Source organism: Leuciscus leuciscus (genome assembly GCF_965113295.1).
Source record: "Leuciscus leuciscus genome assembly, chromosome: 15".
Taxonomy (NCBI): Eukaryota; Metazoa; Chordata; class Actinopteri; order Cypriniformes; family Leuciscidae; genus Leuciscus; species Leuciscus leuciscus.
The window spans coordinates 30,103,396-30,128,267 of NC_138739.1; the positions used below are offsets into that span (position 1 = coordinate 30,103,396).

General features: G+C 39.5%; 1 protein-coding gene and 1 long non-coding RNA gene across 10 annotated transcripts in view; one reads left to right on the forward strand and one right to left on the reverse strand.

Annotated features, from left to right (window-relative positions):
• The window catches only part of LOC309476597, a 154,035-nt gene that overhangs the window by 127,041 nt on the left and 2,122 nt on the right, over positions 1–24,872 (reverse strand). The gene's annotated exons all lie outside the window — the stretch shown is intronic.
• The window catches only part of tle2a (TLE family member 2, transcriptional corepressor a), a 32,803-nt gene continuing 17,844 nt past the window's right edge, over positions 9,914–24,872 (forward strand). For 8 of the 9 annotated variants that reach the window (XM_082139686.1, XM_082139682.1, XM_082139683.1 and 5 more), the window contains exons 1-3: positions 9,914–10,422; positions 16,310–16,470; positions 24,156–24,219. In XM_082139686.1, coding sequence (XP_081995812.1) covers positions 10,399–10,422; positions 16,310–16,470; positions 24,156–24,219 — 249 coding nt within the window. In that variant the 5' untranslated portion in view covers positions 9,914–10,398. The remainder of the gene's footprint in view (positions 10,423–16,309; positions 16,471–24,155; positions 24,220–24,872) is intronic. The other variant, XM_082139690.1, reaches the window with a different exon arrangement.

Here is a 24,872-nt window from a genome sequence, read left to right on the forward strand (position 1 = left end):
TATTGTAGGTCTGTTGTCACACCACTGTGTTCAGAACTATTTTAGCTGTGTGTAACCAGTCCTACTCGACCTGCTCCGAACGGGATTCGAACTAGGGCGGGCACGCTAACAAGGACGCTAAAGATCTTGGGATCAGGGGAGTGAGGTTTACATGCACAGCTCTTACTGGCCTATGTCCGTTACACTCACCCCCCTAAACCTCACTCCCAACTGGGTCACGGCACCAAATGTAACCAGTCCTACTCGACCCACTCTGAGCGGGATTCGAAACGGGGTCTGGGAGGGAGGCACGCTAACAAGGACGCTAAAGACCACAGCCACTAGCGTTAATCGCAAATTAGGGATGCAAAAGTCGAGGATGCAAATAGTGAAGTTTACATGCACAGCTCTTACTGGCCTACGTCCGTTACATGTTGATATTCCCCCCAATAACTAATTTGGGGATCATTTTGTGTAAAGAGGGCTCAGTTTTTAGCTTGACACATTCTGCAAAAACTAAATCTCAATCTCTTGACAAACTACAAGACGTAAATGACATTTGTACGTATTCTAAATAAAAGAGACAGATTGTACTGAATGTCAGCTTGCTTATTTTGCTCAAGATAAGGATTTATTGAGTCCACAATAAAATAAGTCATGCAAACAAGAAACTATGCTTCGAACCACAGGTCGAGATCTGTCGTTCCAACCACACAGCTTTGCAATGCTGTTTGTGAATGTTCGTTAGAACTATGGTTTCGGGAAACACTGACTCGTTGAACTATGCTATGATAACGACGGAACTTGCGACTATAGTTGGCTAACGATGCTTTTGGGAAACGCACCCCAGGATGAATCTTTTAGTCAGTGTGCGGCAACTGTACTGCATTTCATTTGGCGAAGTTCATAATGTTTGCTAATGTTATTTGGTGTTCCCTCAAAAGGAACTCCTATTTATTTTTACAATTAATATGCCATTTGAAATTGTTTAATAAATTTACATGTATATTATCGAGGTCATTTTCACTACAATTGAATACTGAGATGTAATGGCGCCAGTTGCAATTGCGTGAAACACGAGAGCGCGAGTCCCTTATTATAAGCCCCTCCCCATTTAAGAGAATTGAGACATGAAAGTAGCGCCGCAGTTTCAGCTCCACCAATAAGCGGACTGATGTACAGTATTACCATGCAAACATTAGGAAATATCTGTCCGCTGAATGCCGCGACTAACCAATCAGAATCAAGTTTTCCAGAGAGCTGCGTACAGGGCCTAAACAATTGAGACATGAAAGTAGCGCCGCAGTTTCAGCTCCACCAATAAGTGGACTGATGTACAGTATTACCATGCAAACATTAGGAAATATCTGTCCGCTGAATGCCGCGACTAACCAATCAGAATCAAGTTTTCCAGAGAGCTGCGTACAGGGCCTAAACATTAACACTCGCCAACTGCCAAGTTCGAGTAAAAATCTGTGTTGGTGAGTATGTGAAACTGCATCAGTCAGTTGGCCGCTAACATTTCTATGAATTCTAACAATGCAAAATTGTGAGAACGTGAACAAACGTGAACGATGCGCGGGAACGTTGACGAGCCAGTGATGCATCATCACTAAAGTTTAAGCCTAGTCAAATTAAAATATTCAAGTTCAAAAAGACACGAAAGGAAATTCAATTCGTTACTTGCGCGCAGTGTGGGAAGTTTTCTGAGCGCAAACACGCAAAGCACACACCCAGAAATCCGCGTCTGTGTGCGAATGCTGAATTGAACTCTCTTTCAGGTCCTCTTGTGCTTGAACAGACATATTCAAACAAAATTATGTCAAAATACCCGTCTTGACTGAACGTAAACAGTTGAGAAATAAAACACATATGTAACATTATATTGGATCCGTGCATTAGCTCTTAAAGTGACAGCAGCCAAATATTCCTGCTGCTGCTGCCTGTGTTTTTAATGTTAACTTTCCCCGCCATTGACGGAATGTTCCGGCTTTCCGTGGTTTCACTGTTATACGGTAGGGGGCACTATGCCACTATGACTCATTGCTCTTGACTGAAAAACTTTAGAACTTTAATAAGGATTATTCTATGTTTCATGACTGGTAAATACATATTTATGGCCGGTACATTTTCTTAAGTCACCGGCCATTGGCAGATGTGGCAAAAAGTTATCACCTTTTTTTTTTTTTTTTTGGAAAGAATGGCACGTTTTTCGTGTTAAAGAATCATTGGTGAGTTTTGCCAAGTTTTCTAAATTTGCAATGTTTCTGAAATGTCATTAGCCTGGCACTGTATATATCATAACTTTATTCATCTACATAATTTTTGGTTTTCTTGTTTACTGCTTATACAAGCCCAACTGCTACAAAAAGGTACTTAGTTGTTAGAATAATTTCCTACAGTTCATTATTGCCCAGAGACAGCCTTCTTCCTTTATGGAAATAGTAATTTTGACTCATATGTGGCATATAGCCTGGCAAAAGTAAATAATCCAGAAGGGCTTGTGTTCATTTTGAAATGCACCGAGCTGGAGGCCCAGAGAGACAATGCTACACTTCTTTCAGCCCAGAGGTCAGTGATGCCTGGCTCCCGGCCATACCCACCACCGGCTGGATGGGTTATATATTTATACTCGCTCACTGTTGCTGCTGTTCTCTGCGGCTCCGCGAGGAATTATTACAGGTAAAACACATTGGACGGTTGTACACGTTGCGAGTGGTCGACAGTCTCGTAAAAGGGAGAAAATGCAAGTCCTTTGACCAGCCAAAAGCATACTTGAGTGAAACTAAAAAAAGTTTCCATATTTAATTGTGTTTAAAAGTTCAAAGTAAACTTTTCCATAGCTTGTTATAAGGTCATAATTAAAGTGACTTTGATGCACAAATGCTTGATCCAATGAAAACCTGTCCTGAACACTAGCCAAGCTAAATTTCCTTCTTACTTACACAAAAAAACATGTTGTGGTGGTCAAGACAAGTAGACTTGTATACTTAATAAATTTGGAATTTTATACCTACAAATTACAGTCATGTACAGTCCTTTGAGCCTGAAGGACTGACCTTTGAGCCTGAATCCACAGACATCTGGAATGGACAGCAGCGGCTCAGGCCTGGAAAATGCAGGGTCTGTTAAACTGCCAAGTTTAACAGATAGTGGGTAAAGGGGGAAAATGTGAGTTCTACGGCTGGAGAGAGGAGAGAAATTGAGTATTTTAAGATCTAGAAAGTGGAGGGACTAAGAAAATCAAGGGAGCAGATTGTGTATTTGAGTAGGGGTTTCTTAGCTATACCAGAAGTTAGCTAAATCTGACAAAACCTCTCTTTGTTTGCATCTGGGTACGGCCTTGAAAGGTTAAATGATTAATAAATAAAGTAAATCATGTTTTTAATTCATGTTAAATGTTATTAAGCTTATATATACTCCCCTCCTTTACGATCTCCATATTAAAATAGTAGTAACATTGATGAACTCGAAACATGCACTTTTTTCCACGTTCATGTAATATGTGATATACTGACTCCTCTTGGGCATTTCAAGTATAACATCTTAACTGTCACGTGACTAAATGCTGCTATAACTACTTTGGTAGGAGTTTTATTTATGTTTTATTTTATTGAACTATTTAGGAGTTATTCCTCAAATGGCCAGAATACCAACAGTCAAGATGTTTTTGCTTGAAAATCGATTAAAAATACAGTTTAACTGTAATGATTTCTGGACAGTGAACACCGACTGAATCACGTGATACATATTGAGACTGTGGACAATGCAGCATATTTTAAATATTTATGATGGAATAATAGTGTTTCATTTACTGTTTAAAAAAAATTTGTTTTATAAATTATAAATTGTTAATAAACAAAATATATATATATAATAATAATAATAATATGTCAGTGTAGTAAGCAGTAAGCAGTTTACCATACAGGTCTGTCGTCTTTATCGTTCACATAGGAATTTTGTCGAGTTCTACATGTTGTTTTCGGCGTATTTAACTTACTATTTGCAATACTTACAAAAACTAGGTTCTACCGAGATTTGAACTCGGATCGCTGGATTCAAAGTCCAGAGTGCTAACCATTACACCATAGAACCGCGTGAACACGTGAGGCACAACATGGTATTTGACAATCCAACGAAACCATGATAACGCCACTAACATATATTAATCTATAAAATATAGTCACTTTACAAAAAAGGTAGAGTTTTTGAGAAACCGTCTCATCGTGTCTTCCTAACTTTGAGTGACAATTTACAGATTTTTTTTTTATTTAACATGTACAACAAAAGTACAACATATACTTTTGCATTACTATAGAAGTTATCCAAATATATTCACTATATTTACTAAACAACAAACGTCCACGAGATCCGCAAGCTCAGCTAACGTTGTCGTACCAAGTGCTCAAGATAAAGATGCATCAACCGTGAGAATCTATTTCAGAAATAGACCGCAACATGTGAGGATTGCAATGACGCCCACGGTCAACATGTTTACCGCATTATAACACCTCTTCTATGAATTTTAATGGTAATCTGCTGACTCCCTCACTTGCAATACTGATAATGAACTGAAGGGGGCAGCCGGAGCTCGTAACACACATGCTATATGTTGTCATTAGTATTACTGCGATTGCAGTCTTTATTAGAAGCAAATTAGCGGATTTGCAATGAATACGACAATGAGCACACAAATTAGAATACATATATTATTAACCAATAAATAAAACAGTAGCCTATATATTAAGCTAATATATACTGTTTTATTTATTAGCATAGCATATTGCTAATCACTTACATCTACTTGCAAAACAAAATATATAATTAGAGGGATAGTTCAACCCAAAAATGTAAATGTTGTCATCATTTACTCACCCTCAAGTTTCCAAACCTGTATGAGTTTCTTTCTTCTGTTGAACACAAAATAATATATTTTAAAGAATGTTGGTAACCAAACAGTTGACAGTAAAATATCTTATTTTGTGTTCAACAGAAGAAAGAAACTCATAGAGGTTTGGAACAACTTGAGGGGGAGTAAATGATGACAGGATTTTCATTTTTGGGTGAACTATCCCTTTAAGACTTTAAGATTTATGTCATCACGCAGTTGGCTTATAAAAGGTGGTCAGAAAAATACAACAATAAAATAGTTAATTTTGTAAAAGCCTATATTGCCAATCTGATCAGATATGAATTTGTTCTAATAAAAAAAGAACTGACAGGAAGCCAACAGCATGATACAGATCTAAGATAATAGAGACATATCTCTGTATATGCAAATACATTGTCTTGGTTCCAGGTTGAAGCCTAATTTTTGTCTGAATGAATCATCTTAATTTATACTTTGAATAATGGGTGCTGTGGAATTTCTGATTCCTGTTTTTTTGACGTTTGATATCCTGTGAAGGGTGCAAATGTGCTTGAACGATAGGGTCTGTGTGTGTGTGTGTGTGTGTGTGTGTGTGTGGATGCTGATGTGGGTCATTACCCCTTCTCTGCCCCCTGGGGAAAGCAGGAAAGAGGAGGAGGGATGGAGGGATGGATGGGGGAAAAGGTGGAGGATGGTAAGGGGTTCCCAGGGGAGGAGAGTCCAATAAATCAGCCTCCCGTCTCCGTGCTGACATGGGGCTTGTCTGTGAGGGGTGTGTGTTTGTGTGTATGTGTGTGTGTAGAGGGGGATCACAACAACAGCATAGCCTTGTCTAGCTGTCAGTCACCTCCATACTGGCCAGGCAACAAACTCACACGCCTCCAATCATGAGGCCGCAGACCTTCATTACCATACATCCATTCATTTATCAGTTTTTACTTCTCCTTTTCTTTCTTTAGTGTTTTGAATGTCAAGTTTATACAAAAGTGGATAAGTGTGTATCAAGTTTACATTCATATTAAGAGCTTTCTTAGCAAGACCCCATTATTTTAAGTGCATATATTGCAGCAATCACATTAAGCAGATTGTCAAGTACTACGAGTGTCGCATCGAGAGCAAAGTACCAACACAAATGGAATAAGTGACCATTTCTGCTCTAAATATAGTTCTTTAATTGGAGAAAGTGAAGTCAGCGCTGTCAGTTTGATATATGTGTGCAGGTATGTTTGCAATCCAGTGCATGAAACAATATATCCACCATGGAAACTGTATGTTGTTAGGGAAAGGGGAAACCAAAAGCCTCGTGTTTGTGTTGAAAGGGATAGTTCACCCAAATTTGAAAAGTTGTTCCAAAGCTGGAAAAATATACTATGGAAGTCAATGGTTAACAACATTCTTCAAAATATCTTCTGTGTTCAACAGAAGAAAGAAACTCATACAGGTTTGAACAACATGAGGTTGAGTAAATGATGACAGAAATAAAATGTTTGGGTGAACTGTCCCTTTAATGGAATATTCCAGTCCCAGAATAGCAATACACATACATATTATGTCAAATAAATAAAGTAAAATGTCAGGGTGACACAACTGTCCTGATATCATAATGAAACAGAAACCTCTTAAAACAGGAAATTATGTCATATAGAGGACTCCTGAAGACATTCTTGACTGTCAAGGTCAATATGTCTCTTAAAAAATCTGGTAATTTCACTTTTAAGGTTAGTTAAAGTGGTAAAATGTAGTGCAAGTTTTATCTTGAAAAATATATTGCACGTATAAAAATAAATAAATCTGAAAATACTCTTTATTTGATGGTTATAACATTTAAAAAAATAGATGCTGCCTTAAATTAAGTACAATCAACTTGGATGTTTAAGTAATTTCAACTTAAATTATATTAAACTGACTTTAAAAATTTGTTGAATCTTGTATAACTTGTAGTTGAAAATTGCTTAACTTATTTTAATGAGTTAAAGCAATGTAAAAACATATTGTCATAACTTATTGATAGTTATACAAGATTCGACTCATTTTTAAGTCAGTTTAATGTAATTTAAGTTGAAATGACTTAAACATCTGAAGTGGATTGTAGGCTACTTAAAAAAAATAATCAGCAGCTTTTTTTATTTACAGTGTAGCCTACTATCCCTTTAAATATCCTCCCTACTGCAGTTCTAAATGCTGAAAGCATATTTTCCCAGTACCGAAGCAAGTTGGTCTTTTTCTGTTCAGCTTTCAAAAAAGCTCATATCTGTGTTGTTGCAATTGTGTGGGCTGCATGTGAAAGTGAATTACGGGGGAAGATCATTGATCAAGTTTGTTACTTGTGAAGGACGTCTCTGGAATAAATAATGTCAAACATTGTAGGGGATAAAAATGTCTTTTTGTTCGGTTTTCTTGGGCCCAATGGAAACACGGTTCAAAGGCGTCTCTCGTCAGATCTGAAAAATGGAGATATTGACCGTTGCTTGTAAAACTTTTGTGAAATCTGAGCTTTAAAACGCTTATTTTTCTCTCTGCCCACACACACACACACACACACACACACCAAACATCATATATCAGACATCCTGCAGCATGACTCTAATATGTGGCTCGCTTATGACTGTTTCCAATATGGACCGCAGTGGCCAGGAGACCTGCTCTGTGCATTAAAATTCATGGGAAAAATGGCAATAATGACCCCCCTCCGCCTCCCCCTTCGACTTCCAGTCTCCATACATCCTCTAAATCTGTATCTCTCTTTTCAGCAGATCCCTGCACTCCTCCTTCCCTCTATTTTCTCTCCTCCTCTGCATCCCTTCTTTCTGTTTTTCAGCCGCACTGCTGCCAGGTAGTGATTTCTACAGTGGGAAAATTGCTTTTTCAATATCTGCCTCTCTAATTATGAGCCCAGCTAAAGGGGTCATGCCACTGGAATACTAATAAATAGCTCATGCGTTTTTGCATTTCTTAACACCAAAAGAGGGTTTGCGTATTTGATTATTTATGTCACAGCGGTGCATGAAAATAGCTGTCGTTCATATTGTTTTGTCGAAAAAAGCTATCCAAGATCTTCCATGATTCCTTGGGTTTATAATACCTTTGTGAGCATATTAAGCTGTATTCCCTGACCCAGAGCAACACACACTCACAAGAGATTTGATTTAGGTCACACACTGGTTCTTATTGTTCCCCGGAGCATGTTATCTTTATAGCGAAGGGATGTTTCGTGTGTCTTCGAGATCAAAGATCAAAATACCGGACTGACTATCTTAGGAATCTTCAAATCAAGACATTTCATAAACAGATGAAGAGACTGGTGGCCTAAACAAAAGGTGATTTACATAGGAAATAGTCCCTCGTTTTAAACGACTAGCCGTGGGATTTCATTGTGGTCGCCCTGAAACAATGCAAAGCGATTTAAAGTAATAAAATGGAGAAGAGAGAGAGAAAAAAAACCCCTACTTTACATCACAAAAGGAATTTGAAATCAAATGTCTCCACCGCGCGCACCGAAAGGGTTAACTGGTTTTCTCGGTCGCTCTGAGCGCCTGACTGACGTTTGGGGTTCTATAATTGTGACGCGCACCAATCAGAGAGCGGTCAGCGTACCCAACGTGGGGCTCTCTCGGCGCTGATTGGCTACCGCAGCCAGTGTTGATTGTGGCTGGGTCAAACCCCACGTGGAGATTTCATTCAATCATTGTACAGTTAGCTGCACCCTTATTTTTCAATCGAAGTCCTGTGCATAAAATTAGACAACGTGAAGAGAACGTGTGAATAGCCGACAGAGACGGTGCTATATTTAAACCACATCTCAAAATATAAAATTTTGTGCAGAGGAGATTCTATTAGACCTATTTATTTTAATAATCTTTATCGATATATTTGCTAAAACACTACTTAGGCATTTTGGATAATCGTCGTGATGCTTGTATTTTACATTATTGTAGCCTACTAAAATACATAGAAAATCAGTATGCTATATACAGAAAATGACTTGCACAATATGTTGAAATTCTTATTTAATGAAGTTTTTATATTTCAATATTTATATAAATGTGTAGGTGGTGTTATGGTCAACGGATCATCACAAATAACTAAAGTCTCATTATACAGTTTAAATTCGTAAAAAAAAAAAAAAAAGAAGAAGAAAAAAGAAGAAGAAATGTTGGCACAAGTTGTTTGGTAACCTTTTTATTTCTAGAGCATTGAAGCAAACAGTTCTATACTTTTTATTCAATTATTAATATTTGAAAAACCTTTGTCTGCCAAATTAAGGTTAGTGGTAACTGAAATGAAGGTAGCCATTTTGTTGTCATGTGCCATAAAAAAAATAGTAAAATAAATCACAGACTTTCATATAAAAATGCGCTGTTTGTTCATTTCAAATGGAGTAACCCCAAGAATGTCCTCATATTCATAAATCAAAAATATGTTTCCTTCAAAAATGTTTTTAGGTTGTGTGCACTCACTACTTCTTGATGGTTATACTAGGCTACTGCATTGTAAACAAATATTGTAACCTGTAACCTGGTTGCCTTCAAAATTTAAGTTCATTGAAATTAAAAAAATTTAGTTAATACAATGAAGGAGATTGGTTTAATCAACAGAAACTCACAATATTATGTTATCTGAACCATATAAATAACCATTATAAATTATTATAAATTAAAGTTGATTTGACAAAAGAAAAAAATGTTGTGATACCAAATCATGAATATAATTGTTTACAGTGTTGACATTTTTGGAGTCATTAAATCAGAATGTTTGTAGAAAAATACATAAATTCTTTTAAAAAATGTATGAAACCAGCATAAACACTGCAGATCACATTTTTAATAACAAGCCACAAACTAATTTCTCTTTTTAATCACCTCAGACATCCTTATTTGTCATTAACAACAAATACAGCACTGAACAGATCAATCCATGCGTTTTAAGGGTTCCTACTTCCACCGCAGCCTAAAATGAGTGTAACTTGAGAATTTAACTCTTTGCTTCTGGTTACCACAAGCCAAACCCCTTCTCTCTTTTTTTTGCACAGGGGGGGCTTGCGTTTCTCTTGAAGAAAACAACTCGCATGTCCCATTGAAAAACAGCTGAGGGTCGAAAGGAAGGAGCGGATGAGGAGAGAGAGAGAGAGAGAGAGAGAGAGAGAGAGAGAGAGAGAGAGAGAGAGAGAGAGAGAGAGAGACAAAAGAAGCTGCGGCTGCGTAGAGTGTCGCGTCTTGGGAGCACGATAGCTCGCCATCCACTTGGTTTCTTTATTATTTTCATCAGTAAAACACATCAAGGGTGGGGGAGCTCTGAAGGCCGAGCATTCTGATATTTCGAGGTGCGTCGTATTGAGGGACTCGATACCGGACTGGGCGCATCTTATATCGCGCGATAAAGCAGAACAAAGGGAGTCTTGAGCGAGGAATGCGCGGACCGAGCCTGGCGCCGCCGAAACAGGGCCAAATGTTCTTCTGAGACCCACAAAAAGGTGCAAACTCTTCTGAAACAACGTTTAACACAACACCGAAACAGAAGAACCTCAAACGGCAACGACCCCGTTATTCGCCATGTTTCCCCAGAATCGACCCCCGGTAAGTTGCCTTACTACTCTGTAAAATGAACGTCTGCTTGGTGCGCAATGCGCTTTAGTGAATTTCACGTACAGGCTAAAACAAAGTGTGAATGTACCCTTTGTCTCATCATTTAAGGTACACGTTCACATTGATTGTGAAACTGGAGTTGGCCGAGTAGTGCAGATCATCAAGGCATGATTAGATCAAATCAAACCACACTGAAATGTGCTTTAAATAGTCAGTTTTTTATCCGAGATATTCAAGGCAGCCAGTTAGATAAATGAATCAATGTGCTTAAATGATACTACCTTCCCGTTATGTTATGTTATTGTTATAGCCTACCCCCTAATAGCTTATAGGCAGATCTCTGTATTTCTGATGTTTCAGCTAGGCTACTGTAAGTTTTAGCTACTGTAATTTCAAGTGCCACAGTACATTGCTTTTCACCTTTCATACATGTAAGTTTCATGAATATTCAAATTTCAGTTCTGCATGAATCTCCAATGTTGACCACTCTATGATAAAGGTTTAGACTTATATTTTTTGCTTTATGGTCTCATGTATGCTCATTTTGCATAGTTTTTGGTTGTTGTTTTGTTTACCATAAGTATCATCTCATAAAGCTAGTTTGGGACTTGATATATAAGCCAGACCGATAAATCGGTCTGTGTCTGGCCATTATTATGTAAATTGGCCGATTGCACTGCTTGGCCGATTAATAGATGCTGTAGATCTCCCTTGTGTCAGAAAAGTTTGTTTGGTTTCAGTGTACATTGAATTTGCTCAAACCTAAAATGTGTACGAGCCTTATCAAGTATATCGGGTGTTATCTTCTTGGTCACCATGCTCTCTAGTTGTCATATTGGCAGTATTGACTGTTGAAAAGCTCATACTGGTCGACCTCTATTTAATAAAAGGCAGTTATTATTGAATGTACTGGACTGATTGAATCAAACTATGTGTTAAAATCCTTCATGAGATTTCACTACAGTCACCATACACCCCTCCCCCAGCACCCCCAACCTTCCCTAAGAGTGCTTTGACATTCATTTCCTAAGGGATGGAAATTAGATTCCACTGGGGTGTGCAATTTCGTGATCTGAAGGAGATGCATGGTACATGGGTGAAGTATTTAGGTTTTCCAACCCTTTTGGTTGTTGCTCTGCAGTGACCAGGCTGCTCGGTTCTTTTCTTATTTCTCTTTAGAATGAAAGATTGGTCCAACCTGTTTTTCCAGGGCACCCAGCTACTTCTGAATATGGCCTCTCTCCGCTCACCTTGAACAGCCTAAAACACGAAAAGGTGGTTGGGATGTGATGCAGCTGTTTTGTCATTCAATAAGGAAGACATGTTCTTCAGTCCAAATCATTTTTTTTTTAAAGTTTCTAGACAAAACCTGTAGGCTAAGTATCAACTTAAAGAATGAAATCTGAATAGAGTGTTACTATGGCACAGGCATTTAATTTAGTCAATTATGAGTAGAAATATCTTGATGAAAGACCGTGTGCAATAAAAAAAGCGGTTGAAACAGACAGAACCAACCCACACATTCCTCAACGTGTGAAAAAGGTTAATACATATACACAAATTACCATCTTGTTTAAAACAAGCATTTTAACACAAAACATTTTGTTTGATGAAGGGATGGTTTCAGTAAAAAAATCTCTCAATTCCACTCTTAACCAAGACAAATTTCATGCTAATTAGTCAGTCCATCAGTTTTTAAAAGTGCAATTAACATTGAATGAGAGAGTAAGTATTTGTAGTACACAGTTTAACTTTAGGCTAATAGGGAGAGTCATATATTTTAAGGGATTAAACAAGACTTTTGTATTTGGGTAAAGGAGATGAAATTATTTGCACCTGTATTTATGTATTTATATTGCTGTTTGAGTAAACTACAGACTGGGGTGTTTACAGATGAGACTGCAAATTTCATCATTAACGACTTCTTTTTATTATTACATTGCATATAATTTAACTACCAAGTGGAAAATCTTATTTCCCAGTTTGAAACAGTGGGCAATTCCTACAGATTGCCTACTGACACCTGCTGATTGGTTTTGATTCTGTTTTCTGGAGGGATCTGCTCTGGCCAAGATGTCTCCAACAGAGGTGCACCACTATCCTTCCTATGTGAGGTATCTCTCAGTATTCCTCCCTGATGGTGATCCCATTTCCTCCAGCCTTCTGTTTCCAGAGGAATCCAAGGGAATCAGGGCATGGCCCCTTCCGGCCTTGGCAACCTCAGCCATTAAGTAAAGCATTTTGGGCAAGGTTTGCAAAAGTCATTGGAAGAAAGTGTGGAATTCCTTGAAAGCAAAAGAACAAACAGGCTGCGGGTTACCTCATAAAGAAGCACCTACAGCAATTACCACAGCTGACAAGCCAACGTCGCGGCACTGCTAATGTATCCTGACAGCGGGGAAATTTGAATAACGAGCTTGCAGAGAGGGTAGAGAAAAGATGTGATGTTAATGAAACAGGTGCTTGGCACCATACTACACTCCATGTCCCCTCCCCCCGTCTAAGTAAGGGATTACTGGGGCATTCCTTAAAGCTCTATGCTGCCGTAGAGTACGGAATCAATGAAACAAGGCCACGCCTAGGTCGGATTCCCGGGGAGGTTTTTTAAAATGCAAATGCCTGCCGGTTGTTGACACTGTAGTCGAAAGATTTCATATACAATGCCTGAACTTCAAACGTTGCTGCAGAAAGCAACGCCTGGTTCCTTGGATTTGTGTGTACACCTAAAAAGAGGTTCTTCTTCAAATGGTTCAGAGATGCAGAAAGTCCATTCCAATTATTTTTAGCCTATCTCCACCCCATTTCCTAGGGTGGATGTTTTTTAGTTTTTTTTTAGGGAAAAACATGATATAATTAGTGGGGTTGCTGGTTCTCAGAAGCTTCACTTGGGGAGGCTACCATGAAAAGACACCTAAAGAGAATATACAACGGTATTTAAAGCACAGTTATAATTTATACTCTGGTCTGAAAGAGTTAGAAGCTTTGGAGAATCCCTTATTGGGCTTTGTAGCTATTCTCTGGGAATGGAAACGTCAAGCACGTGGTCTGTTCTTTCCAAGTGATTTGTGTGTGAAAAGAGAAACGGCTTTATCAAAGGTTAGGCAACCGTGTTGACAGGTTTTGCCATGTCGGTCATCATGGCCCGGCCACAGCATTTCACAGGCTGTGTAGCAATTCTCAGATGTAGGCCATGTGGGAGTCTTGTAGGTCCCTCAGCCAGACCTCTGACAGAAAGAAAGAAGCTGTGGTTTGGACAGCTCAGTGGACACAGAAGCAGCAGTTCTCTCTCTGTGTGTATGATTGTTTGTAGTGTTTAGCAGTCTCTTTAGTCTTCTACATTTTGTGTCTTAGTAAGTGGGTGGGTAGGGGGATTTGGGAGATCATTATTGGTTGATGCAACACATCAACACACAATGTAATTAGAGGAAAAGAAATGAAAACATTGCATGCACACTCACAATTTCCAAGACTCATTGTTGAGTGTGAGTGTTTACCACCGAGTCTGGTAAAGAAATGGACTTGGACATGCCTATATATATATATATATATATATATATATATATATATATATATATATATATATATATATATATATATATATATATATATATATATATATATATATATATATATACTTGGCTTTTCATAGGATCTAGGCAGCTCAAGCTATAATTTCCTGCACACTCCCAACTTGATCCTGAGCTATTCCTTACTAAGGTTCATGTGAGAACGAAGAGATTCTTCACTATTTAAAATCCAAAAAGTGAGAATTTCATTTAGCCTTGATTGAAGTCATTACTGCCTCTAGGTACCTTTTTCTTGTGTAACCCGTCAGCATGCCATGGCATAAGATATTTAATCAGTTCAATAAACTTGAGTGTTCAGAGTTTTGCCATAATACAGATAACTGTGACCATGACTTTCACTAAGACAAGAGTGGCCCACAATGCTGATTATGTCCTGCCAAAACCATGCCAGGTTAAAACCTTGTTGTGAAACTGTCAAGGTCAAGTGAGCCATTTATTGTGACAACCACCAAGGAAAGTTGCACAGAGGATTTGTAAGGCGATTTAGCCTGAGAAGCAGGTTATAAGAGCATTGAATAAAATGGCTCCCATATTGAGACTGGACACATAGAAAGAACCACAATAATGGCCTCTGAGAGGTAGTGACAATCTGGTTTCGGAAACCTGAATGTCAAATTAATGAACATTCAGTTTCCAAGAAGCTCCATGCGACTGGCTCTTTGGTCTCAGCCTTTCAGAAAAAGACCTGCTTTCTTTGTCGTTCCTTTTTTTTTTTTTTTTTCGGAAGTCTCTTTGCACCTGTACGCAAAATTCAATAAAAAGAGGTGAATATCAGAGTGAGAGGCTGGGTGGGGTAGAGAGAGAGAGGAGATAAAGGGGAAGAAGGGAATAGAGCCAAGTGTCATTCCCCCTTCTTCCCGCCTCCCCCTGTCAAATGGCCTTCCTCTTGTTCTCTAGACTCTTTTCTTTGGCCTGTGAGAAGTAATTGTAGTGTGTGTGTGCTCCCTGCTAGGCTGGAGCTGTGAGAGCCTGGGGATCTGGACAGCAGATTGAAATGCAGGGCTGGAGAGAGGAGCTCGTTAGAGACTCTAACAATGCGCCGTGTCTCCCATGAGCCGAAGGCCGAGTAGCTCTATTCTCCCTGTGTAGTTCGGTCCAACCCCTCCTCAAACATCCCCCCTAGTACTCCAAGCCTGCTGCCCCGACACAGGGTGACCCCTTTTACCCACAGACACCCTCCACCCCCCTTGACATTTGCAGCTACATCTGTCCCCATCCCTCCAAGACAAGCTTTAAGCTTAAACTGTCCATGTACTATGTTTTCATTTTCTCTCTAATTCTTGGCTAGGTCAAAGCCTTTTATGTGTTAATGCAGGTCACACATGCTCATAACACCCTATGATACTTTGCCAACGGTTAGCCGCTCAAGTGTTTGGCAGTAAATGCGACTACCGTCAAAACCATGCTCCATGTTAATTGAAGTAATGGGGCTTTATGCACTTTCACATTTGGTCAATCATGTCCCTTTTGGCAGTTTTTCCTTTTAGCTCATTAGAAGAAGAGATTCCCGTGAGAAGTGCAAGAACCCCTGTGATGCGCAGTCACAAGCACGAGGACCTTCGTCAGCAGAGGTGCTTGGAGACAGATAGATGGATAGACAGGCCTTACTGTACCGCACGTAGGCTTTTGTCTGCCTGTCTGTCTGCATTACCCTGAGGCCAAGCTCCTAATTGCTGGTGCCAGCGGAATTCAGTTAGCTTGGTGGGGTCCCTTTCTGATGGGGTAGTCTTTCTTGCTCCCTCTTCTAATCCATGCTTAATTTTAAACAAATGTCTTAATTCTAGCAGTGAGCATGGTCCCCACCCCAGTCCCACATCCCAGCACACAACCACTCTGATATAGACACGCATCTGTCTGTAATGCTTTATCCTTTTACAATGGAGCCTATGTCATGGAACTTCCCCAACCCCCATCCACTCTCATTCTTTCATTGCTTTATCTCTCATTCTGTGGAGCTTGTCTTTCATCAATGTCCTTCATTTCTGCCTTGTGCACAGCTCTCTCTATCTTGCTCACAGACCTCCATGCAATGAGCTCCTCAAATCATATTTTCGCACTGAATGATTCTGATCAGTTCTCTGAACCGTCTGATTTTTAAAAGAATGCAAAATATGACTATTTTAAGCCTGGTTTCATTATAAGTGTTGAACAATTATTGACTCGTGCATTACGACAGAGCTTTTTGCAGTTGCTTGAAATGAGCTTTTAAGTGTAATTTCTTTTAAAAATGCTTTTCATCCTGTTTTAAAAAAGAGTTTCAGATTCTAACCCTACTTTCTCCCCCCCCATAGGCACCTTTGCAACCACCCCCCGGGTCCTCGGCTTCAGCTGCAGCAGCAGCAGCCGCAGTCGCTGCAGCATCGGGGTCGACCCAACCTCTGAAACTCACTTACCCCGAGACTCTGGACCGCATAAAGGAGGAGTTCCAGTTCCTGCAGACACAGTATCACAGGTACAACCCCCTTGCTAATACATACACTCGCTAAGATGTTCTATGTCAACATAATCGAAATACATTTTTCCCAAGCCTGTAATTTAGTTAACCCATGGGAGAATGTCTTTGCTGAATTCCTGATGCAATGTAATTGTAGGAAGAAGGCTGAAGAAAGGTTAAAATGTCAGTGGTTAGGGCAGTCAGGTTGCTTTTTGGAACATGGTGGCTGCTTGACAAAGATGATTGACTTCTTGCCGTCCATCTAAAAATCCATCTATATCAGGGATGTATAATCTTACTCCTGGAGGGATGCTTTCTTGCAGAGTATTCCATCCATTGTTAAATGCACCTGAACTAGCTAATCAAGATCTTCTGTATTACTAGAAAATTCTTGGGAGGTTAGAGCTTAACTCTGCAAAAAGGTGGCCCTCCATGAGCAAGATTGGACATCCCTTTTCGACACCAGCTAATCACTCGCTTGGACCAGCCAGGCAACATGTAAATTAGCTACCATCAGAGTGTAGTTTTAGTGGGAATTTCTAACAAGTAGGGCTTAGATTTTTGTTAGTATTCAAAAGAAATCCCTTGATGTAGCTTCTAAAAGGGGAAGGCCCACTGCTTTCTGATAACACATACATACTCCTTTGGATCTGTGGGTTTGTTTTATGTGCACTCTGAGGCTCAGGAATGTGGCCAGACCAGGCATGACCTGTGTGTGATTTCTAGTAGGTGCTGGCATCCTCTCCGGCACGGTAGTCCATGCCCCCTCTGCACACCCGCACACCCTTCCTTATTACTGGCAAGCCTTCACACGGCTACAGCTTTGATTCCTCATGCCAGACTCGGCAAATCCACCCAGTCCCCACATTCCTATTGTTAGTCTCTTCTGTTCCTGCCTTCAGTGTTCAGTCAAATAAGCTCAAAAATCCTCTGTATAAACAGAGTTCAGCCCTTCTGATGGCTGCTGGGTTTACACATATATCAGCCTGGATATTTATGGCTGTATTTGCTCAAAATCTTTCCCAGAAGCCAACAGCTAAGCAGATATTTTGTGCACCTTTCTAAATTAATGGATAATACCACTCTCATGTGGCTCTGTATTGGTCTCCCAATCAGATTTTAAGAGTTGTTCATCTGTTCTTGATTTTCGCAGTTAGCTGGTGCTCGAATATCTAATGAATCTGGCTCAAGCCTGATGCAGAGGGCCAAACACCTGCACACTTGTTATCAGATTAGAGCGGGAGACATTTCTTGGTTTCATTGTTGGGTGTTTATTATAATTAGAGCATTTCAACATAAGTTGAATACTTTGCTCAAGGAGTAATGAACCACTTTTGTGTTTCATGACAATCAGTACTGTATGTAAATACTAGAGTTGCATGATTTATGAAAGTTATGGTGTGGGAGTTTGTAATTCGATATTACAGTTTTAATTTTCAATGTGATTTGGGTACAAATGAAATGGACAAAATAAAGAGCAAAATATGTGCATGGTTAGGTGTGCAATAAATGCTTTTGTTTCATTTAAATGCTGCCACAGATGGGAATTTGGATGTACAAGGCTGGCATCTCATAACCTGGCTAAAAGAGTAGAATTTTCTGACAAGCTTTATCACTGTTTTGGTACACAATGGTACACAAAATGGGTGAATACTACACCGTAGAGTCAAGATTCACAATTATGATCAATACCACTAAGCTTCTCCTATTAATTGACATGCCCCCAACTCAAAGTCTGGGCTGTAAGGAAATCCAGAGTTTCCCCACTGGTATTTACAGCCAATACTGTAAATGTATGCTTAGCTCGTAAATACAATCATTCCAACACGACGAAGGCAGCATTATAATTTGAATGTCAAACATTCTATGACTTCAAGTCAATGGGTGATTTTACAGTTTGATCTAATTTTCTTACTAGCACTGTAATTAGCCCCTGAATGGCACTTCATGAAGCATTACAATGTGAAGTCTAAAATCACAGACCTCCTTTAGGTCAGGCAACAAGATTAGCAGTGGCCTTCCCATGGTGTTTCAGATGTGGCATTTCCCATAAGCATTCTCCTGCCACTGAGCTGGTCCCGCTCCAGGTAGAACGTGGCAGGCACACACGGGACGCACCAGACAGGCACAGACAGCTCTTGGCTATACGTGGCGTGGCTTAGATTTTAATTTTAGTTCTCGTAATTTGTGTCTGGAGGCTGATTGGTGTTGGATTAAAGGACAGGAAAGAGTCAGAGCTAAAGAGATTTGGCAAGATGAGTTGGGGAGAGGTGTGTTTGTGTGTGGGTGGCTGGGCGCTGGTCTATGTGAGAAACACACTTAGGCCGAGGTCAGGTTACAGCGCAAGGTCCGGCAGGAAATGTGAACTGGGCAGGAACTGCATAACAAAGAGAGCTGCTCCATACGGTGTTACCATGCTGTCTTGTTTGCACTGCACATGTTTTGCGTATGTAATAAAAACAAATTAAAAAACAGATGAATACAAATGAACAAATGATAAATCTTGGGTTGCTGAATATTTGATCCCTTACTTCAAAAGCACCTCATGTTAATGATATGATCACAGATTATAACCTAGATGTGCTGTGTTTGACAGAACCCTGTCTAAAACCAGACGATTACCTTACTTTAAATGAGTCCACCCCACAAGATTATTGTTATAAACATGAGCCTCGTCTGAAAGGCAAAGGGGGAGGTGTTGCTGTAATTTATAGTAATATCTTAAGAATTACTGAGATGTCTTGTTTCAAATATAATTATTTTGAAGTGTTGGTGCTTAATGTAACACTATCTAGTGTAAATGATAAATCCCAATGAGATTTGTGCTGGCTACTGTATACAGGCCACCAGGGCACCATACAGACTTTATTAAAGAAATTGCTAATTTCTTGCTCATCAGATTTAGTACTGGCTGCAAATAAAGTCCTAATTGTTGGTGATTTTAATACACATGTAGATAACGAAAAAAAGATGCATTGGGATTGGCATTTAAAGACATTCTGAACTCTATTGGAGTTACCGGTAGACAACACGTGTCAGGACCTACTCATTGTCGTAATCATACTCTAGATCTAATATTATCACATGTAATCAATGTTGATGCCGTTGAAATTCTGCAGCAGAGTGATGACATCTCAGATCATTATCTAGTCTCGTGTAAACTTCATTTAGCCAAGGCTTCAAAGCCGACTCTGTGTTAAAAATATGTTAGACCTATCATTTCATTTACTAAAGATTGCTTTATTAATAACATTTCTGGGGCCTCATTTATAACCGTTGCGTAGATCCTTTTCCTATTTAGCACACAAAACTCTGGAACAGTCTTCCTAACATTGTCCGGGAAGTCCGACGGATCCAGGCCGTATCCAGATCTGATGAAGGACCTGCGCCTGGACATGACGACAACGCAGTCCTGAAGTGTCAACTAGTCTCTCCCCTGTGGAGGCCCCCTTCTCCTTCCCTTTACCTCTGTACAGATAAAACGTTGTCAAAATAGTTCCGCTTCACATGGCTACTCGGAAGCGATAAATAATTCTGCTAATTCTGAAAGGGTTTTCTGTTAGAACGGTGTCGTGTTAGCAGCCCCATAGTTAATAACTAATGATCTTTGCAACGGAAGTGAATCGATCAAAACTAACTTAAGCTGGACAATAACTTTTATTCTAGAGCTGCTGTAAAGCCAATACAATCTCTGTTACTTTAATTTCCTATTAATTTAATTTCCTATTATCACTGTAAAGCTGCTTTGAAACAGTCCATATAGTTAAAAGCGCTATATAAATGAAGGTGATTGGACTTGACTATGTCTCTGCATGTTCGTGATTGTGTGCTTAGGTTTTGGTGTTTTTTGTGTAGAAGGCCTCTAATCAGCAGACAGGAGGGCTTTAGACCGGAGGTTCTCATTACAGTAGTTTTTGCTTTGCCCAGCCCTTTTACGAACACAGCAGCTCACCTACCTTGCTAATGTGTCCTCTGGGTTTGCAATGGCTCAGACATGAAGACAACCACCCCACAGACAGCCACCCGCACAGAAACAGCTTTGCGCTGATACCCATGATATCTTCTTTGTGCCTAGACAGAGTGGACTTTTTAGTGGATTCTAGGCATCTTTATGATGAAGTCTGGGGTTTGTGGTTTAGGCCTGCTTTGCTGAATACAGCTGTATGTGTGTGGCCCGGCATTCCCCCATCGGGCGCGTGTGTATTTAAGTGCATGTGTTTGTGGTGGGTGGTTTGGTTTGCAATTGCGCTTTAATGTTGGTGTGTGTCTGACAGAGTATTTCATCAGGAATGTTTGCCATATACTTGTATCGATGGAGATTTTTGGGGGTTTTCACCATGTGGTAAAACATGGGCACAGCCTTGTTTTATACCATTTACATTTGCCACCTTAGTGTAAGATTTGCATACTATACATAATGCATATGTATGCATTAAATCTCCCTATATATATTCCATTATAACAGTTACATGATAAAAATTAATCAACTTGTTCAGCAGTATTCTCTTCAAACTGGTGCTCCACCATGACAGTTGTTGACCTGAAAAAAAAAAAACCCATTAGCACCCCCTGTGGTAAATGCAGAGAATACAACTTTGCTTTACGAATCTGCGATTTCTGAACACGACAAAGCATAAAATTTATTATTCTTCATGCTCTATCATAAAGCACATTTCAGGCTTCAAAGAGTGTGTGCCGCAAATGCAAATTTGCCAAAGTCAAAACCTTCATCAATCCTCTCTCAGGCAGTAATGGGGTTTAATTTAGCTCTGAACTGGACTATTTCACTAACTAATCACTATGTGTGCGTGCACTCTAAGCAGAGAGATGAAAAAGCACTATGAGAATACAGAAGACACAAGGGCTTTTACTAATGAGGCACAGGCATGGCAAATGAGGATGAGATCTGTGAGGAAGTGTCCTCACTTTCTCTAATTGGACTGATACTCCTCACCGTCAGACTGAATATTTGCTTTTTCACTCAAATTTCTCATTCAGATGCTTTACTTTAAGTCATCATTATAAATTCACTCTGTTGTGGTGTGCAACATGATTAAAAGTGCAGTTAGCTTGTGAGTGTATTGAAGTAACCTAATGGTGCTTTGCTGGCTCGACTGTTTTGTTGCCCGTTCCGACGATCACCTTATTTGTTGTCAGGGAAAGAAAGAGACCTTTCTTTTTTCTTTATCAACCTTTCTCGTTGCATGGTTTTGATTTTATGTAATTAAGGGTTGGAATTTTTAGCAATGTTTGGGCAGTTGGTGTTTTCCTTGAATTTATTGGACAGTCTCATATTCTCAGCAACAGCATAGGGGAATTTAGTAAAAGTAAGATTTATGATTACTTTATGCATTATTTTTACCATTGCATGACCTAATGCTCATTTAAAGTGAATCTTAAGCACAAATTTAATAACAAATCTCAAAATCAATATCCATTTTTTTTTTTTTGTACTGTAAAATTGATGTTTAAATTAACTTGTTGCATTTAAATTGATTTATTTGACTTTTTAGGAGGGGTAGGACAAAATATCGATAGGGCAATATATCATTGTCCATCTTCGTGCGATACGAGAATCTCTGGCGCCAAATATCAATATTTTAATTGATAAAATAAGGCTCTCTAAATAGATTTCCCTGCTCCCAGCGTCGCTACTTCATGCCTCTTCGAGGTGGCGCTCAACACATGAATGAGGAAAACGTGAACATAAATTAACTAGCCTAAGAAAAAGAGGTTTTTAACGGGATGGCGAACAGCTGTGTGAGTAAAATAATAGTTGCCCCAGCCACGTTTAAGTCCAAAGGCTGGAAAACACGCACTTAACCGTTATCATAGTTAGACAGATATCGTGATGTATTACAGGATTGTCTAGCAATATATTGTTATTATTATTGTTATAATTATTGTTAATATATTATCGCTGAATTGCTGTATCGTGATATTATCGGTATCGTGAGCCATGTATCGTATATCATATCGTGAGGTAGCCTACCCTGTAATTCCCACCCCTACTTTTTAGTGCTTTCAGTTTTTCAGAGGTAATATAGAATTTTAATATCGTTTTGATCACCTAACAACACATTTAACCATTCAAACACCATGATGCATGTTAAAAGAGACTTGGGTTATAAAAAGAACACCACTAATAATTGAAGATGGGATCTTCTTTAAACACGCTTTTTGATTGTTTGACATTAAGATCTTTCATTGATGACAATTGTCAAGCTGTTACATGCTAAATTTTAAGGGATGGAACAATAATGATCAGTCATTTTGTTTGGACTTGCAGAACCTTCCAGTTGCTGTTGTTTATTGCGTGTTGAGGTGTCGTGCCTGCATTTAACGGATTTTACCCTTTAAAGTTTAATTCCACATTAGCCTTGATTTACCTCAATCCACTCCAGCCTCGCGGCGCGCTGAACTCTCAGCTGCCCTTTTTCCACGTGGGAGAATTTTTAATGATCGCATTTAAACTCGTAACTATGTAAATATAAGCCTGAAAACAGATCTAGCATCTTTATCCAATGAACCAGACAATATTTGGAGCCGTCATGCTGTTTTCTCCAACTTCCCCTGCGATTTTGCACAAGGGAGCGATGTCTTCACCGCATCGCATAATTGAGGCCAACTCATTCAGGCGAGATGGGAAATAAATAAATAAGCAGAGACGGTCTCAGCGAAACGCGCACCGATAGATTTGTCAGTTCTCGGAAATCCTGTGACGGGGGTGACTTTTGCAGTGAGGCAATTCCAGTGTAATAAATTCTAGCAGGGGAATGAATTTAATCCTCCACAGCTCCCTCTATCACTCTCTCACTTCCCCGCACACCCCACGCCCATCATCCTCTGCGCTCTTCCTCACTCGCGGTGATAAATGAGTCAATTATCGACGGTTGTGCGCAGTCAGTGAAGGAGAGCGGATGTGCCGTTATTACCTGTTGCGGCGCAGTAATGTTGCGGTATTAATCATATTCTAATTTTCCCAGGCCCTCCCGCGCGCTCGCATAAATCTGACGCCTGCAAACAAGTCAGTGTGTGTGAAGAGCTGAAATACAGCCAGGAGATGAGAAAGTGTGTGCTGTTTGATCTTAGTGGATTTAGTCTGGGTCTGTCTGTCTATCGGTCTTCTGTATTCGCTTTCTGTGTGTCTGTTTATTTCTGTCTTTCTGTATGTTTGTCTGTCTTGTAAATGTCTTTCTGTATACTTCTTGTTGGTTTGTCTCTTTTTGTCGGTTTGTCTGTCAGTCTACCCCTGTCTGTCTTTCAATAGGTCTCTTTCTGTCTGTCTTTATCTCTATCTTTTGTCTTTCTATTTATTTGTCTGGTTTTTTTTTTTTTTGCATATCCATCAGTTTGTCTTTGTGTCTTTCTTGTTTCTCAGTTTGTCTCTTACTATCTGTTTAGTTTTTTTTGGTCTTTGTCATCTCTCTGCCTATTTATCCATTTGTCTCTGGGTCTTGTGTGTTTTTCTGTATATCTTTTATATATTTATGTCTGTCCTTGCGTCATGTTTTCGCAGTTTGTCAAAGGCAGCATACACTGCATTTGTTAAAAGTGGAGGGGAGTGATTCAAAAGAGAAATTGATACATTTATTAGACAATTCATAAACACTATAAGTAAATCAAAATGTCCGAGCACCAAAACAGTCTTTCCACCAATCCAACAAAACATCTCTCTCTCTCTCTCTCTCTCTCTTCTGCAGTCTGAAGTTGGAGTGTGAAAAGCTGGCCACAGAGAAGACAGAAATACAGAGACATTATGTCATGGTAAGAAAAAACACACACACACACCAACTTAGTTTTGCATTGGGCATCAGATGCGACACACATCCAAACACCAGACACCATCTTCCTTCAGCTCTCAATCAGAAGTCCTTCAAACGCGGCTCATCTATCACAGAGAATGAGTTTTCAGAGCCGCTGCCATGTGCCTCAGTGCCCACAGATATGGCAGCTATGTGCGCCTGGCATGCCATTTGCTCTTGGCAGACGGGTTAACCCCTTTTCTCTGTCCGTTTTCTTTCTCTCCCTTTTTTTTTTCTTTCTTGGCTCATAATTTTTTTAGTGTGGGAGTCGCCTAGCAACACCGTGGGCTCTTGGCAGAGCTGGTGAATACAACAGGCAGCTGTCAGGCCGGCTTCTTTTATTGCCAGGGTCTTTCTATCCCTCCGTCTCTGTTGTTTTTACCCTTCTCTATCTGCCTCTCCTTTCCTTTTTAGTTGATTCTCTCTATCTAATAAAATTACACTTGTTTGACTCTGCCATACCAGTATTTATCCAGCTAGCTAAAAGGAATTTAGTAAAAAGTTAAAATTGTTTTCTCACCATCTTATTCCTTTTTTCAAAATGTGTCGGTATTCACTAGTTCTGTCATATTGATTAATCATATTTGAGGCCCTGTTTACATCTGGTATTAAGAT